Genomic DNA, 16788 nt, shown 5'->3' on the forward strand with positions numbered 1-16788 from the left:
TGACCACATAAGCAGAACGAAGTCCAGCTCCTTGCTTTGGTTCTTCTTCGGGATCACAGACTGATTGATAGTCATACGACTTGTTAAAGGCATACAGGGACATGTTAATCAGGTTTCGCATCAGGCCAGGATCAATTTCACCAAAGAATCTTCCAATCTGATGAGGGAGAATATACAGAGAGAAGTTAAAGTATTTCCAAGTATTTTTTCTCATAAAAAAGTGAGCAGTTCTGATTTTCCTCCCACACACACTATTTTTTCCTCTACACAACCCACCCGGTTGTGCTGCTTATGTATTTATTTCTTTGTTTGACTATTTCTCTTGGTTGGAGAACTCCAGTTAGACAGTAATTATTAAATGCACCACCAATGAGACCACTCTGCTTAGGGAAGAGCAAGAGGAATATGAGAAAAAAAGTGTGTGGATGCCATACTACTTGCCCTCACCATCATAGGTCCATCAGCAGCCTACCAGCCTAAGGGCAGAGCACAAAGAACACAACTTGGTAGAAGTATGGATTCTTGAACCATAAATAAGGCTGTGAAAAAGACTAACAAAATAACTGGAATTTCTGATACAGCAAATTTTTTCTGATTTGGAAAAGTTGAGAGTGAAATGCTGGTTTTTTTCTTCTGTTAAAACTTCTTCCTATTGTTTTTCATGTTTTGTCCTTAAAAATATACATACCTGTTGTGTATATTCATCCCGATTTGACATCAAAAGAAATCCACCATCGTCAAGGATAACACAGTCCACATGCTATTGTAAGAAAGTAAAATATGTTTTGCAGGAAGGATTTGTCAAGAGAACACTCTGTAAGAAACTATTTTTTATTCAACACTTCAGAAGTATCTTCAAATCTATGTGGCTCAGGCTAAATCACAACCCCATAGCCAAGGGCCAATATTAAGCTATAATAAGTAGAATTATCAGTATTATAAAAGTTTGTACAGATCAAAGGCTTATTTGTGGCTTAATTTCACAAAAGTTGTTTTGTAAATTCTTATTTGCTCAATACTTTGTTAGCTCTAAGAGTGCTATATCCTTACTAAATCTGATTATAACTGAATCTCAACTCATAATAAGGGACCTCAACTTCTCATGTGCTTCAGCCGTGCTTAAAGTCCTTTTCCATTTGCAGCTTTTAATGGCAAAAATCTGAAGGGCAGACCCTCAGCTTGCTAGTAATGATTATTTTCACTTGCCAAGGACTGTAGCGGGTTTCTTTCAGGTGTCAGGTGCAGGAATGGGAGGCCCACTGGTTCCCTATGCTTTGCACTTTGTAAAAGATCCTTGCAGTCAGAGATTGGAGAGATAGCAGTGAGGCCAAATAGATAACCTCCCAGAGTACCCTTTTTGCTGTAACTCTTGCATTTAATGATCTTCACACTCCACAAAAGAACTCACAGAAGACCTGAGCAGAGAAAGCTTTTAAGCACATGGCAGAATCTGATACTGTGATAGCCCCTGAAGCTGTGCTCTCCTGAGTACTAGCAGAGCTATGGGATCCCCAAATCCTGAATGGAAACAGAGGAGAGAAGGATGTCTAATGACTGTTGAAGGGCACATCACATACTCTGGTGCTTTTCAGTTTGCATTTACCCTTCCCTAAGGTACTTCTAGTGTTCTTTATCACAGTTGCTTTTTTTTTTTTATTATTATTATTCCCTTTCCGCAGGATTCCCCTCTTGCTTTGAAAATTACTGTTATATTTTTCTCACATTTTTCTTCACATCCTTCTATATTGCTCTATTTTTGTCTTCCCTTTAGTTCTCATAACCTTATTGCAACGATTCTTGCAACAACCACTTCACCTGACTTTTATACCCTCTTTCGTCCCCTCCCATGCTAATATTCATCTCTTTCTCAAGACACAAATGACTAAGTCCTGTTTTCTATAAAATTAACCCTCAAATAATAATGATAGAATCATTATCTTAGATAGATCTAGACAGAATGAGTGAATTTTCATAAACTATCAGATATTCATGAACTGAACATATTCTTACCATACTGTTTCTCTCACAGCCACAGATTTCACTGTTGCACTAAAAAAACAGAAGTACAGTAATCTTCACAAAAATGTTTCAAAGAAACTGAATTTTGCAGTGATATTAATCAAGACAAGAACAAGTGATTTGATTTTCAATATCTGTATATTAACTTAAATTAATTTTGAATGTGTGTTGTTTATCACAAGTATGTCTGTGAACAGCCTGCATTCAGTAATTATCAACAGCACAATCTCTACTGTCTTTCACAAAGTCTCTGATACATTTTCCTTTTTAAGTATGCTCAATATATTAGAGATAAATAGTTTAGAGGACTTGTCAGGATGTCAGTGTTGTGAATATAAAGTTAAAGAGAAAGAACATGTACATTTCCATGTGTTTAGAGTATGGAAAGAAAGCCTAGAAAATATGCTGCCAAGTATCTTTTTTGACCATGAAAATATTCACCAGTCTCAAAGCATGGGAATCCCATGTGATAAAGGGAGCCCATCATCTCCAGTTAGCTTTTATGGCTTTGATTACTACCACATTTTTCTCTTTTTCTTGCAATATGTGTATACATACACACATAACTGTCTCCTTGCATTACGTCCTGAGCAAAACAACTACCAGATAATGCTGCAGTCATTCACCTCAAATTAATTCTGAGATATTCTTCTTTCTTTCTCTTTTTCAGTTACATATTTTTGTCCTTAACTGTTCTGATGTTTAGGCAACGCATTTGCTCACCCATTGAACTACAGCCCTAATACCTACAACAGCCGGACACTGTTACCGATTCCCTTAATATACAACCAACCAAGCAACATTGCCTCATCCAATTCTTCCATAATTGTCTTCATTTTGTGCCTCTCCTTTCCCAATGTACTATTAATTCCTTAGATTTTCCTTCCATTCAGTCTTTCCTCCTTCCCATTTACACCTAAGCATTAGATGTAAGGAATGAAAGGTCTAAGCACCTATTTCATTAAGTTCTGCTAAAATGCTGTGATGTTAGTTGCAATATAAATCCTTACTGTTCACTGCTTACTCATCCTCCATATTAAGTAAAAATAGATCACCAATTCTTTTGCAGACTTTATTCACTGCTACAGCATTATCTTAGGGAGCCTACTGGCTGGAATATGTAATTTTTCTTTGTCTTTATCCATGTTCTATAATTATGAAAACAAGACATGTACAAAATACAGCCTATTTCAACATAGATTTTTTTTGTGCATTTGGATGATTTAAATACCACAACTACTTGGCAACTACACATCAGTGTGACTCTGGCAGAAAGAGCTATTAGACCTATTTGCATCTGAAGCTTTGAGAAATGCAAAAAAAGTTCAAAAAAGACTTGGTCAATTGCTTACCAGGCTCTTGATTGTGGTTTTTGTGAAATTTTCCATCCAGCTGGTTGCATCAATTTTTATTCCAACAACTAACAAGAAATACATGAAAGTCTTTTTTAGTAAAATGAAAAAAAAAAAAAAGGTAACTGTAGAATCCTAAAAAAAAAGGGAAAAATTATAACAACATCTAAATTATTAAACTGGAAAAGGATAAAATATGACTTTTGTTCAGTTGTCTGACCACCAGCATCCTTCATGAGACTAATAAATTAAGCACTCTTACTCAAACACAACCAGATCTTTAGCTTGATTTCCACTAGCAAGATTAAAACAGACTCAGAGAAAAGAATGTTATATAAAGTGAAATTCCTTTGAAATCTCAATTAAATTTCTAATTCAATTGAGCAACAACCTAATAACTTATCTATTTAGAGTTTCAGCACCACTCTATCTTACCTGCTGGTTTCAGAAGCTTCCCATTAATTGTTATTTCCACAGCCTTGCTTACCATAATACCTGTTTCATAGCTATTGGCACCACTTTCTGAGAATATAGAAGGGGGGAAAAAAAAAATGGTTAGGTTGATATAAAAGCCTCTTCCCCTGAAACTGAAATTAATGATTATTCAAATACCCAGAATGATTAAAAAAAATCCTTATTCAAAAGCGGTGACCCAGTTGTACTACACATTTATCACCTGTAATAGGTCAGATCACTAACATCTGGATGACTAAGAATACTTTTGTTTACTTCATTCACTTTTTGTACACGGTTTCACTGCTTCATAAAGTTACCGTAGCCTTTTTTTTTTCTGTAAACAGAGCCATGAATAGCTTTACACGTGTGAGCAGCTCTGTTAAAACTAGGATCAGAGCCAAAGATTTTATCCTGCTGTCGTCTGTGTATTTTTCAACGCAGGGTATACTGACACCACTCACTAACCAACAATTACTTCTCTGACAGAGTTCAGCCTGTTTTCAACACTGCTTAGTATGAAAAAGCAAGTTAAAAGTATGTTCCCTGGAGCTCTTTAAGGAACAACAAAGGCTTCAGGGAATTTAGTTAATTACCTTGTTAATATTTTATTGAGAAAAGATGCAATAAATAAGTATGAAATAACAGCAATAAAAGATCCCATATGTTGAAGAGAGGAGTAAGTCATTTGTGGTAGCATCTGCTTTTAGGCAAGCTTGGCAAGGTTAATGCTGCTCACATCAGTAACGAGCACTTACTATTGTGCATATATAGGTTTTAAATATCACAGTATTTCAGACAGACTGGTTTTGGTGAATAACAGCAACTTGAAACAGAATTCAAAAGCAAGGTTTAAATTAAGCAGTGGTGCAGCGGACAGAGTTGTGGACTCTGGTCCCTTATACCCGCTCTCCCAAGTTAGGTTTGGTGCTGAGGAAGTATAGAGAACTCAGCTCAAATACGGTTTTTTTAGGTAGTGATATTGTCCCCGAGTGCAATTTGCTTTCACTTCCTTTTAAAATAATTCTGCCAAAGCATCTTTATAGAACAGCATTTCCGTATAATAAATGAACACCAGTACTCTGCATGTTTTCTGCTTTGTTAATTCTGAGCTTACAGAGCCACCAGAGTTGATGACAAATTATGATGTCCCTTGTTTAGTGCCCTTCTAGCTACCTTTTCCTTAATAATGGAAAAAACTTGGGACATCCAAAGATTTTTTTCCTTATGAAGCGTCCCACTCATCTTTTGTCAGGGTCCTCAACCGGTATGGGAAACTTCCACAAGTACACTTATACTGGACTAGCTAGCTCTGACATTTCAAAACAGTGATGACTTACTGTTGTAGTACGGGGCTGTGAAAATATAGTTGTCATTATCTAAACTCCGCTTATAGAAGCTGACTTCATAAGTTTCAGCATTTTCCAACCAATCTTCTCCTGCCCTAATCACAAAAAAATAGTGATCAAAAAAAGATAGTTAGAGTCTCATTAAAGCTGTGCTGCAGGGTTGGGTTTTTTTTAAATGTTTCCCAGTTGGAAATAATGTGAGATTCATTCATATAGTCCTCAGACTTTGTCAGCTTTCACTGGTTAACTGCCAGGTGTAATTATTAAAAAAAACTTTGAAAAAAAAAAGAAAATAGTATTCTTGGAACAACACAGATCTTGTCTCATCACTTTTAGATATATTGACACAAATATAACTGCAACAGTATTGACAGCAAAATATAATCAAACCTTTATAGCACATGCTATTTCTTGAGAAATCATCCCAAAAGATTTTATATCATTAACACCAAAACAGAGAAGAAACTGCTTTGGGGAGTAAAATTCATCACCATTTTCCCATCTTGGGGAAACATAGAATAACCTAAGAAAATAGATAAATTTGTCATTTATCAGTATATCTGTACTGGTGCCCTCACTATTCCCAGTCACTGATGGGTGTGTCTAGTTTATTATATGACCACTTTCACATTCCCTTTTTGCCCTCTGGTAATGATACATTTTTCTCTGTTGAAGTCCCTGGACTATTTGGTCTGCTCTTATTAGTCTAAAAAAGAAATTGCATACTGCTTTACAGTATTTGCAGCCTGCCAAACAAATGAGTGCTTAGGAGTAATTAGAGATTAGCATGGCCCCATTATTACTACAAGGGCACTGCTTTTACTGCTACTCTACACTGATTAGAAACTTGGATTACAAGGATCTGTTATGGAAATAATGTTACAAATCAGTTTCAAGCAGTGACACAGGTAAAATCAAAGAAAAACAAGATATTCCATTCATCTCATACTTATCAGTTCAGATTAGACTGTAGGAGAAGTTGGGTTTTATTCAATAAATCCATTATTTAACATTCCATCCTTTCAGGTTTCAAAATGATCATATTATACTATTTTATAATAGTTGTTACCTTTTTGGGAAGACTCTAGTAATGCCACCATCTGTAACAACAAATTGTGCAACAACTCCATCACTGTAAACAAAAATAAGATTTAAAATGAAAACTGACTGAAATTCTCACAAGTTCCTATGTCAAGGGTTGCCATTTAAGTGCATAACTGTAAATTAAATATTTATCCTGTGTAAACATTAACTGTATATCTGTATATACACACACATGTATATTATTTTATTATTAAACTTTGAAAAGCATCCAAAAAATCACAGTCAATAAAAAGAATACTTACAGAGACAGTTTACTCCAATAATTTTGGGCAAGTTCATTTGTAAACCCTGCGTCCAGCAAAACTCTGATGACCATATCAGTATTACCTATCAAAAGAGTTAAGACACTCATCTGAAACCATATGACGTAGAGTTTCATTAAATGGCTAAAATCAAATTCTGAGTTGTCAAGATGCTATAGCCACAAAAATTGGGCTATTTCTATTAGACATACTGTCTAACTTCAAATTACGTCAAGTACTTACTGTTAAATAGATTGCTCTCACACTGTTGACTTCTCTTAAACATTTCCTTCTTTGTATCCTAAAATCCTATCTTTCTGTCATAGGAATAAGCAAGGTGATAAGGGTACAGGTCCCAGCTTTGCAAAGCTCCTATCCTAAATTTGGAAATTAACCTATTTTTAAAGCATGTTTTCATTCAAACACTTTCCATCTCAGGTGATGCAATGAAACAACACTTAATTCTTAGTTATACTTAACTCTTACATGGTACAAAAATGGAGGTAGTTCAACTACAATAGAAATATATTTAAATCAGTTAAGTCCCAGCCTTCTAAAAAAAACCCTATTTGCCATCTGAAGATGGGTACAGGGAAATAAACTAATTTTGAATTAGTAGCTTAGATGTATATGTCATTTTTAAATATCTTTGAAAAGATGGTTTGAAGTCAGTGCATCTCAAGCATCTTTTTCAGTACCACTTTGCAAAAGAAAGTTCTAGGAATGGTCAACAGAAGTAAGCACTCACTTTAATACAGATTTTACCACTGTGGAAATTAAAACAGGGCTAAATTGGAGCTGAATAATGTAAAAGGAAAATCTGGCTCTTGGTCTTCAATGTCTTAGCCTTGCTGAGGAGACTGAAAACTCCTCTGGGGAAAAATAAAAAACCCCCAGCTTTTCTTCAGTTTTGCTCCATACAGAGCTATGATATGCTCTGTACTTCACCCTAAGTCTCAGATTCCAGAAAACTGATATTGCCTTTTTTTTTAAAAATGCTCTAATTCAATCTGTTTTCACAAAACAGATCAATAGGGACATGTACTGGGGTATAGACAAGCTTTGTAAGCTTTAGCAAAAAGGCTTTTTCATAAAATCCACTGAAGCCTGGATGTGTGAGCATGCTATGCACAGAGCCAGTAGCTCTGATTTAACAGCAGCAAGCACTGTCTCATATAATCTTAACATATTAATTTAATTGTCATTAGATATATTTAGATGGCTTAGCTAGGTAAACCTGTTAAACTGCATCGAATGCCACAGACTCACCTTCCCTATTCACATGCGCAATGTCATAGTATAGTATGTACTGTAAGTTAAGGTGCTGTTTTAAAAATATTTCTTCAGCTAGAAGTAATGACAAAACCCCACTAATTAACATGATGAAATTTGGAGGGCCTTGCTGCATTCACATTTTCCTAGAAATTAAATTGATATTCTATCTGAATATAAATATCAAAATATGTCTCTCAGAGTTGTATTTCTCTCTGCTGATATAGACTCGTAATATTTTACTAGATGCATTTTTTGTTTAGGATCCCCTTGTACTGCCTGCATCACCACAGAGTCTTGCTTACTTACTTACATAAAGCAGATGTTGGAGACAAGTAGGGTGAATTGCTCTTACTGTCCCCTTAGTAACAACAGAGGTAGTTGTCTAACTTTCTGGCTAACTTCTAACAGGTTAAGGTTGAATGGGGTGAGTCAAAATATAACAAGCATTAAACTTACAGTATATAGATTATTTCAGTTTGGGGATTTTACTAGTTATTCCTTTTGAAAAGTATTTTTAGGTGAGATAATTTCCACTGCTGCTGTTTCCTTTAGTCGACACTGTTTACTTATTCAGGAGACTATTTTTAAAGTAATTTCATTATTAGGAAAAAAAAAAGGAAAAAAGTGAATTTTGTTGTGGATTCCAAAATGAAATATAGCAATGATTTGACAACATTTTGGCATAATTACTTACTAAGCCCTAGTGTATATTACAATATCACTAAATGTGTCCTCAATATTCGCTCATGTAACTACTGAATATTAAACTAGAATTTTCATTTATTAACTGGTTTAATCACTTGAGGTGAATGGTTTCATTTCCAAGACTTAGTCAAGGGACTCAAGTAAAATTTCAGTCAGTCAGCAATGTGTCAATGAATAAGATCACTCTATTAAAAACAACAACAAACACCCACATGTGCACATAAAAACAGCCTTTTGTGAGAAGATCTCATATCTAAGTGCACATTCCTTCAGTTACATGGTCTAGCAGAGAGATTCTTATTGAATTGATCACTGATCCCTGACATCAACATGTTAAAAAGACTCAGGGAATGCAAGACAAAAAAGAAGTTTATTCCAACTGTTTATAAATTATTAATAATGCTAAACAAACCCAAAGACTGAATTTTTCATGAGAACAAGAGTTCAATGCATTACTGATGGATCATTCAAAAGCGTAACTGCTCAATTATTCTAAATGGAGCTTAAGGCCCAATTTCAAAATGTGAATACCTTCCAAAAGCCCAGTGCTCACCACTGCAGCACTTACATGAATCTCTGGTCTTAAACAACTCAAGTCCCAGTGAGATCTCTTAATCAATTTGTGAACCAGCAATAGAACTTCCTTATCTTTTATTCTGGTTACTGGTTATTTTGATTCTCGACTCCTTTTCTTTACTTATTTTGGTTATATAAACTGACAAGAAAGCAGACTGAAGATTTCATTACAAGATTTTGAAGTCTATTTGAGACTTAATTTTGCTGATATGCTCAAGAGAAAAAACTATAAATTCAAAATATTTGGAGTATATTAAAACAAACTGGTAGTTAATTGCTGCTAGAACAGAATGCTGAGAGGAATTGTGGAAAAGACTGGACGCGTAATGCCCTGCAAACTTTCTTAAATAAACCCAGAAAATTGCAACTAATTTTACAATCTCTACCTTGGATAGAAAATCCCAACACTAGGTGTATTTCTACTAAAAAAAGAATCAGTGGAGAAAAAAACAAAACCACATGATTTGGGCATGAAACCTGTCATTTTGACTAATTCTCATTTATGAATAGGTATTTTCCTAAGGAAAATTTCAGTGAATTGAGAAGAATACTTACATGACGGACTGCTTGGAGTATTTCTGTCAATAAATTCATTGAAATTTAATAGAAATTCAGTGTTGTTTTCTGATTTTTTTACATCATTACAGTATTCTCTGAAAAACAACAAAACATCAGTCTTCTCAGATTTGTTTCCTTTGCTACTAAAGCAGACAAATATGGCTCAGCAATTTTAAAGGCCAAGCAGGATTGTGCAACTACAATGAGGTGGCTGGCACTACTATGTCAATTGACTACCATAGTCAATATTGAATGTTGACAATATTGAATATTTCAGGCATCTACAGGAAAAGAAGTGTTCAATTGCCTGCCTAAATCTGAATCATAAGAAAATTTCATGTATGAGATAGGGCATAGATTCCCAGAAAAAGCACTCAGGTCTAGTGTAGGCCATGAAATTACGAGATCATAGTCTGCAAACTAAACAAGAAAATGCCCAGTGAATTTAGACTGCTCCTGGGTTAAACTGTACTGGAACGTACATGGACTGCTGATTAAAACATAGTCACTTCATACTCAACTAGGGCTGGATTTATGGGATAAGGTCCTATCCTCTGAGAAGTCTTAAATGCAATTTTAATAGGGTACATACCACATAAGCATATAAACACTCTTTGTTTTGACATATGCAAAACAGATAAACAGTAAACTACTGTCCTTTACTTAATGTAATAAAATAAAGCAATATATCATTGGGCAATTCACTGAATGCAAGCAAGCACAATAAAAGTCACTGGGCATTTTGAAGGTAAATATTAGATGGTGAGTGGCTTTAAACAACTTTAATTAAAATGTAGAGAGTTTTCAGCAGTAAAGCAGGGAGCTCTCTTTTAAAATGAGCTTTTTATATTAAATAAATTTTACAAACAAAAGAAGTCTGTTCAAGTATTTCATTTGAATAAGCCATCTTATTACCCTTTACTTACTTTACCATGATCCTGAAAGACTACAGGCAGAATTTGCCTTACTACACCAATATTCACATTTAAACAGAGCTCCATATCAGACAGGCTTTGTTCATGTAGATCAGCCTAACTACTAAGGACTTGCTGGAAACCGGTAATTGGTACAATTGACTATCGATAACTTCGGTCCTTCAGAAAAATTAAGTTAAACACTTAAGGTGAGAATACATTTGAAGATAGAAGACTATGTTTTACATGCGAATCAATCTATTCATTGAAATTTAAAAGGATACAGAAATTTATAAGAATTGTCACATTTCTTATTTATCTTAACTGATCTTGATGGTACAGCATTTCCTTAATTTGTCATAACTATCTTTTAAAGGAACTTAATTTTTAAGAACTATTTATCATACCACGTCTCCCTTGCAAACATACATTTACATGGGCAGCAAGGACTACATCATTTCACATGAAGAAACAAGGAACTAATGAACTTACTAAATTTTCAATGACTCAATAATATTTTATGTTCAATGAATCAAAAATTGATTCATCCTTAAGTGATAGAGAGCTTTGAAACACTTTATCTTGAAGTGGGAAAACATCTCAAGGTAAGTATTATGGTACCTATTTTACAAATGAGAAGCTAAGGTATAAAGTTGTAAAATCTTAAAACTCACAACCACAAGAAATGAACAGACATGTATAAGATTTCCATTAAAACATCAGTATCAGATTTTACAGCTCTCTTTGAATAATATAAACAGGAATCAGAGCCTGAAGATGCTATTTACACTCCAGCAAGAAGAAAAGATTGATCTTGTAAAACATGAATTTAATAACTGCTCTTTTACTTAACATTTTTTACCAAAATGAAACTTTATTGGTCAAGTCTGTATTTTGTAAATGTTATTAATCTGATCAAATGCCTATTTACTGCTGAAATAATACTTATTACTGGGAAATTAACCAACCTTGGTGCTATAAACGTATAGCCAGCTTCATCAAAATGATCAAGCTTCAGTGTTTCTGTATCTACAAAGATGAAGAGTAAACACCAAGTAAGTAAACTGGTCTTTTTGCTATCATTCTTCTTCTCAAAATATTTGACTAGCTTTTGCATGCATCCATGAATTTAGAAAGAAATGTTTATTTCGAGACACTTTGCTACTAATATACCATATACTTCTCAATATTTCACAATATAGGGAGAAATTACTTGATTATTATATACAACATCCACCTGGCAACAATAATGTAGCTAACAACTTAGAGAAGACATTTCGTTAGCGTGACAACATGAAAACATATGAGATGTTTTCATTAGAATTACAATCTGATACAAAGAAATATTTCGGACACCAAGTTGTTAGAACATGAAGGAAAACACTTCTAGTATTTTCTGCAATAAAGTTTAAAAAACTCATCCATATAAGCATCACTTTCAATGCTACTGAAAATAATGGCTTTAAAAGCTGGTGTCACTGAACACTGACAGGACCGGACAAAGAAGGATTAGAGATTAGCAACATATCGAAATGTGCATGAAAACAGAAAAACACTTCACAACTTTTTTTTCTTTTTTTTTTTCCCCTTTCTGTTGCTATGGTACCCAATGATCATGGGAAAAATCCTGAGATGAAGAATACAGAGGAGAATATCCAGTAGGAATAGAAATATAAGTGAAAAATATCAACTACAGTAAACAGAAGGAAATTGAGCAACAAGAATATACTTGCCCTTTATGATTGCCACTATCCATCAGAAAGAGAAAGCAGGGAAACAGAAAAAAACAGGGTAAAGCAAAAGGGGTCACAAACCAATATTTTATTCAAACAGCCCCTTGAATAAAAATATTGTGCATAGATAGATCAAAGGTTCAATTTACATACAGCTGTAGTCTGGAAAAAAGACAAACATCTTTGAAGACTGAAGAATATGTCCTTCTCAATTATTTCTCAAGTACCTTCTATACACTGTGGCTATTTCAAGGGTCTGTCTTGCAGGTTATGTTGATATAGTGCAAAACCAGATGATCTAATCCATCAAGAGAACCATATTCACTCACTAAAACTTTGCTTTTAAACTACTTACTATTTGACAAAGTTACAAAATACATCACTGATTATTAAAAACTTGCCATATTCTACTTCGTATGCAGGAGGCGATGGTAGAGGACAATGATTTAGTGCTAACCAAGTTTTCTCTAAACTAACAGTATCTATGCCTGTCAGAGAGATTCATAGTGCTTTTCTAACTTTCTGTTTAACTGCGTAGTTGTTCAAGTTTATTGCAACACTTGGATAAAGTTAAAAGGATGTGATGGATTCTATTTGTCTACTATCTAGATTACAGTTAAGCTACACCTAATAAACAAAAAGCATTTGAATACTCACAAGTATCATTTCCAATTATCTCTCCAGAATCTGTAAATGGCTTGAAATTAGTCTAATCCAAAAATACATTACATACATCCACTAAAACTATTTGTAAAATGCATAATAAAATCCTAGCTGCAAGCCAAACCAAACAGCGCTTTCACATTAATCTATTCCTATGGGTAGCAGAGGTAATTTGCTAAATATTGTACTGCAACCACTGTAAAAATAACAAAAAAATGCTTTACTATTATAGTCTATATCACGACAGTTAGCTAATAGAATGAAAAAAATAGTATCCAGACCCTTAAAATGACAGCAACAAAGGATACACAAAGCAATGATTCTATAGGCACAGAGCAAAGGGGAAGGGATTGTCAGTGGAACTGGGGTACCTGCACATATTCTATCTTTATAGAATATTTCTTGTACCTTGGGTGTTACAGTGGGTTAGAATCATTGCTGCAGATTTTGGGTACGTCATGATAACATCAGTGAATTCCACAAAATTTATGTATTTTAAACATTGCTTTTTTAAGTGAATCTGAGACTTGGCAATACTAGACAAAACCAGGGAACCTTCATAGTACTTACATCTGGCTTGAGTTATTGGTTCGTCTATTTTGGCTTTAATATAATAAAAGCTGTATGATGGTAACACCAATGCCAAACTGCAATAGAAATGAGACAAGTAAATCAATTATGTTATTTGCAGCAGTTTTCCAGTTTCAGCTTCTATCTGTTTTGAAAGCAATTAGCAAGTTTGGAAGTTGGATCATCATGAGACGAGATAGTCACATAGTGACATACCAGCCTCACACTTTGTAATAGACAGAAGTAGGTTTATGCCGGTCCTGAAGTTCCCTGTGTTTATTTTCATTCTTATTTGCGCTTTTAAGCATAAATGCTTAACTTTTTAACGGATAAGCAAGGAATTTCCAATAACTGCAAATAATAGAATACATGATTACTTGTATCTTCCTCTAACATGTTTAGCATCCCAATGTAACACATGTCAAAGTGATCACTGACTGCAAAAACCAGCATGTAGTACTGCACTGATTTGCATGCATCATATAATGACAGATTCTTACTAATAAAACAACTATTGGTATTCATTAGGAAAAGTGTCTGGCAATTCTTGAATTCACATTACATTCAACATGCAAAACATTTTCTTGAATCATGCAATCACCACTAACAACCTTTGAACATCACTGTGTAATAACATTTTCTGATTTGCAAAGCATTTGCAATGTATTTTCTTTTAGATTACACTTATTTTTGTTCAAAAAATATAGGGCTTCTTTTTGCAACTAAATTCAATACATGTGTAGAAGAGTTCAGTTCTAAAAAGGTATGTAAAGGACAGGAGGTACGAGTAATCATTAAAGTGGTATCATCATCTCCCTCATTGCGTCCTTAATTTCTGCACTCAGATTTCATCACTGTAGAACTGCAGTGGTTTCTAATGGATAGCCACAGAAATTAACATTAACAAAGTTGTACAACTGAGCCATAAAAGAGATGACCTTTAATGACACACTTGCCATTTGAACAGAATGTAAGTGAGATTGCTGAATATTTAGTGATAGCCTTCTACCAATTCTCCTCTAGGGAAATCAGTAGCAGTTTACCTGTCATTAACAGTTACTGCTAGCAGAAATTGCTAATTAAAATCTATAATTTTATGCTTAATAGGTTTTCTGCAATGTGACTCCACGGATTTACTGCCGTATCTCATACCAGGGAGCTCAGTAAGAATTAAGAAGTCATTTAATCAAATGTATTTCTTTACTGATTGTTAGATGGCATAGTCTGATAAAAACTTTTTTTTTCTTACAAAGACGGAGGCAGTTCAATGGAAAAATGGGATGCTGAATAGAAGATCCTACATTTGCATTCACTTGTTAAAACTGATTTGTTTGGTTTTACATACAAATTAACATTTGCATTCTCATTGGCTTACACCTGTGCAGAACATAACAGAAAAGGGGAACCAGCTTGGCTGAGGACTACTGTAATTCACCACAATAAAGATATTGTTTGGGTAAAAATTTGACTCAATATTTGTACCATCTAGTTTTGAACTAGAGTAGTTTACTTTCTGGGACTTGGTAAACCTTAATTTGTTTTGGATAATGTCAAGTTTCTACATTCCTTGTGTTACAGAGCTGTATGCTTAAATGAGTTTGAAATAATATACATGCCAACGTTGCATTCAAGGGGGGATGTGCTTTTGCCCATTACTTCATTTGTTCCTGCTGCCATTCACCATATAATTTTTACATACAAAGCAGCAGCAGTGTTAATTAGTTAAAACTTGTCACAAATAGATATGGATTTCAGAGATAATCAGTAGCCTTGTTCCTGCCCCTAAGATCTGACATGAAGGTTAGCAATGATTGTGACTGAAAAACATTTGCACAAAACATATCACATTTTTTTATTTAGACCAAAATATAGCATCTTCCTTTTTAATATGCATATTAAAACAAGAATATGGACTCAGTGCAAAGAAAAGATGAAATAACAGGAGGAATCTAAGAGAAAGTGTACAATTAAGAATCAAAAGTATACTGTGATATAGAAAGTAGAAGGAAAAGTAAGATTCTTAACATCCATCACAAAAAACATTTTTTCCTGCATACTGAAATACCCTAGTGATAAATCTCAACAGTTTAATGAAAGACTGAGGTTCTGGTCCTTAGAGCAACAGTTCTGAGCTGTAAAGGAACCCAGAAAATCCTACAGGCTTGGACAGAAGACAATCTGGTCCCGACTTAGCTAGCATAGAAAATATAACGCTAAAAATGTTAATCAAAATAAACAAAAAGAACATTTAACTACGCAAAAGAAGTTAGAGACCAAAAAGGAGTTACCTGTAATCAGTGCCATTCACAGCAGTCCATGTATATGTTCTGTTTCCTTTATCAATGTATCTCTACAAAGAGATATTGGTGAAAAAATAAATTATTAACTCTGGAGCTTCAACAAGCGTGACCTTTTCTTGAGAAATACAGTGTAAAATCAAGTACAAATCTGCTGGAATTCTATTTGTTATTTTGCTAAAAGCATGAGTTGAGCTGCAACTCCTTTTCTTAAACATTTTCCAAACTTCTATTATGCAAAAGAATCACCTATATCCTTTTTATTGAACATTAACAAAATGCAAATTTAAATAAAACCAGATAAACATGACCTATCATTTTCCCTTTTAAATTCATTAGCCATGCCTATGCAAACCTTTTTCTAATGTGATTTAAATTTGATAAAAGATGTTATCTCCTTTATGGACCATTTTGCAATTAAACTATGAAAAGAAAAAAACTCAGTTATAAAAAGAATTTGTAGGCAACTCTTTTAACAACAAAAACACCCAGTGCCTGTCCTTTCAGGTCACAGTACCATTGACTAAATGCATTTAAATTTGAGTCACATCTACAGGCACAGCCAGGTAATAGTGATTGTATAGGCACCCCATGCTAAACTTACATGTGTTTCTAATCTCATTAGAAGTACCTTGAATTTGTGAACAATTTAACACTGAAGTAAATGTTTATTTTTAAATAACTTAATACATTAGGATAAACTTTACCATTCATTTTCTTTTGGTATGAAAAACAATGTGATAGACACAGTCCCACAGTTCCCCATAGATTTAATCTTAATGCACCTGTCTGACATTCTTTTACTCAGTTTTCCACTTTGAAAACTACAGTTTATGCCAGCTGCAACATATTATTATTTACAGTCAGAGATTTGTAAGTATGCCAGCAATGAAGCCTGTGCAGCTGTTGGACTGCAACATTACAAACATCAGTGAAAGGTACCACAGGTACACCTCTAAATTCTTTCTTTCCCTGTGG

The 16788-nt window shown here is 34.2% G+C and overlaps 1 protein-coding gene across 12 annotated transcripts in view; it reads right to left on the bottom strand.

The window, feature by feature from the left end:
- The window catches only part of CACNA2D1 (calcium voltage-gated channel auxiliary subunit alpha2delta 1), a 433632-nt gene that overhangs the window by 25538 nt on the left and 391306 nt on the right, over positions 1-16788 (bottom strand). For 6 of the 12 annotated variants that reach the window (XM_052789138.1, XM_052789141.1, XM_052789140.1 and 3 more), the window contains 14 exons: positions 15802-15863; positions 13514-13590; positions 12938-12967; positions 12281-12295; positions 11516-11576; positions 9631-9728; positions 6520-6604; positions 6243-6305; positions 5165-5268; positions 3807-3893; positions 3372-3439; positions 2011-2049; positions 689-760; positions 5-157 (listed from right to left, as the gene is read on the bottom strand). In XM_052789138.1, coding sequence (XP_052645098.1) covers positions 5-157; positions 689-760; positions 2011-2049; positions 3372-3439; positions 3807-3893; positions 5165-5268; positions 6243-6305; positions 6520-6604; positions 9631-9728; positions 11516-11576; positions 12281-12295; positions 12938-12967; positions 13514-13590; positions 15802-15863 — 1014 coding nt within the window. The remainder of the gene's footprint in view (positions 1-4; positions 158-688; positions 761-2010; positions 2050-3371; positions 3440-3806; positions 3894-5164; positions 5269-6242; positions 6306-6519; positions 6605-9630; positions 9729-11515; positions 11577-12280; positions 12296-12937; positions 12968-13513; positions 13591-15801; positions 15864-16788) is intronic. The other 6 variants (XM_052789144.1, XM_052789146.1, XM_052789142.1 and 3 more) reach the window with 3 other exon arrangements.

The sequence above is a fragment of the Harpia harpyja genome, chromosome 6 (assembly GCF_026419915.1).
Source record: "Harpia harpyja isolate bHarHar1 chromosome 6, bHarHar1 primary haplotype, whole genome shotgun sequence".
In the NCBI taxonomy this organism is placed as follows: Eukaryota; Metazoa; Chordata; class Aves; order Accipitriformes; family Accipitridae; genus Harpia; species Harpia harpyja.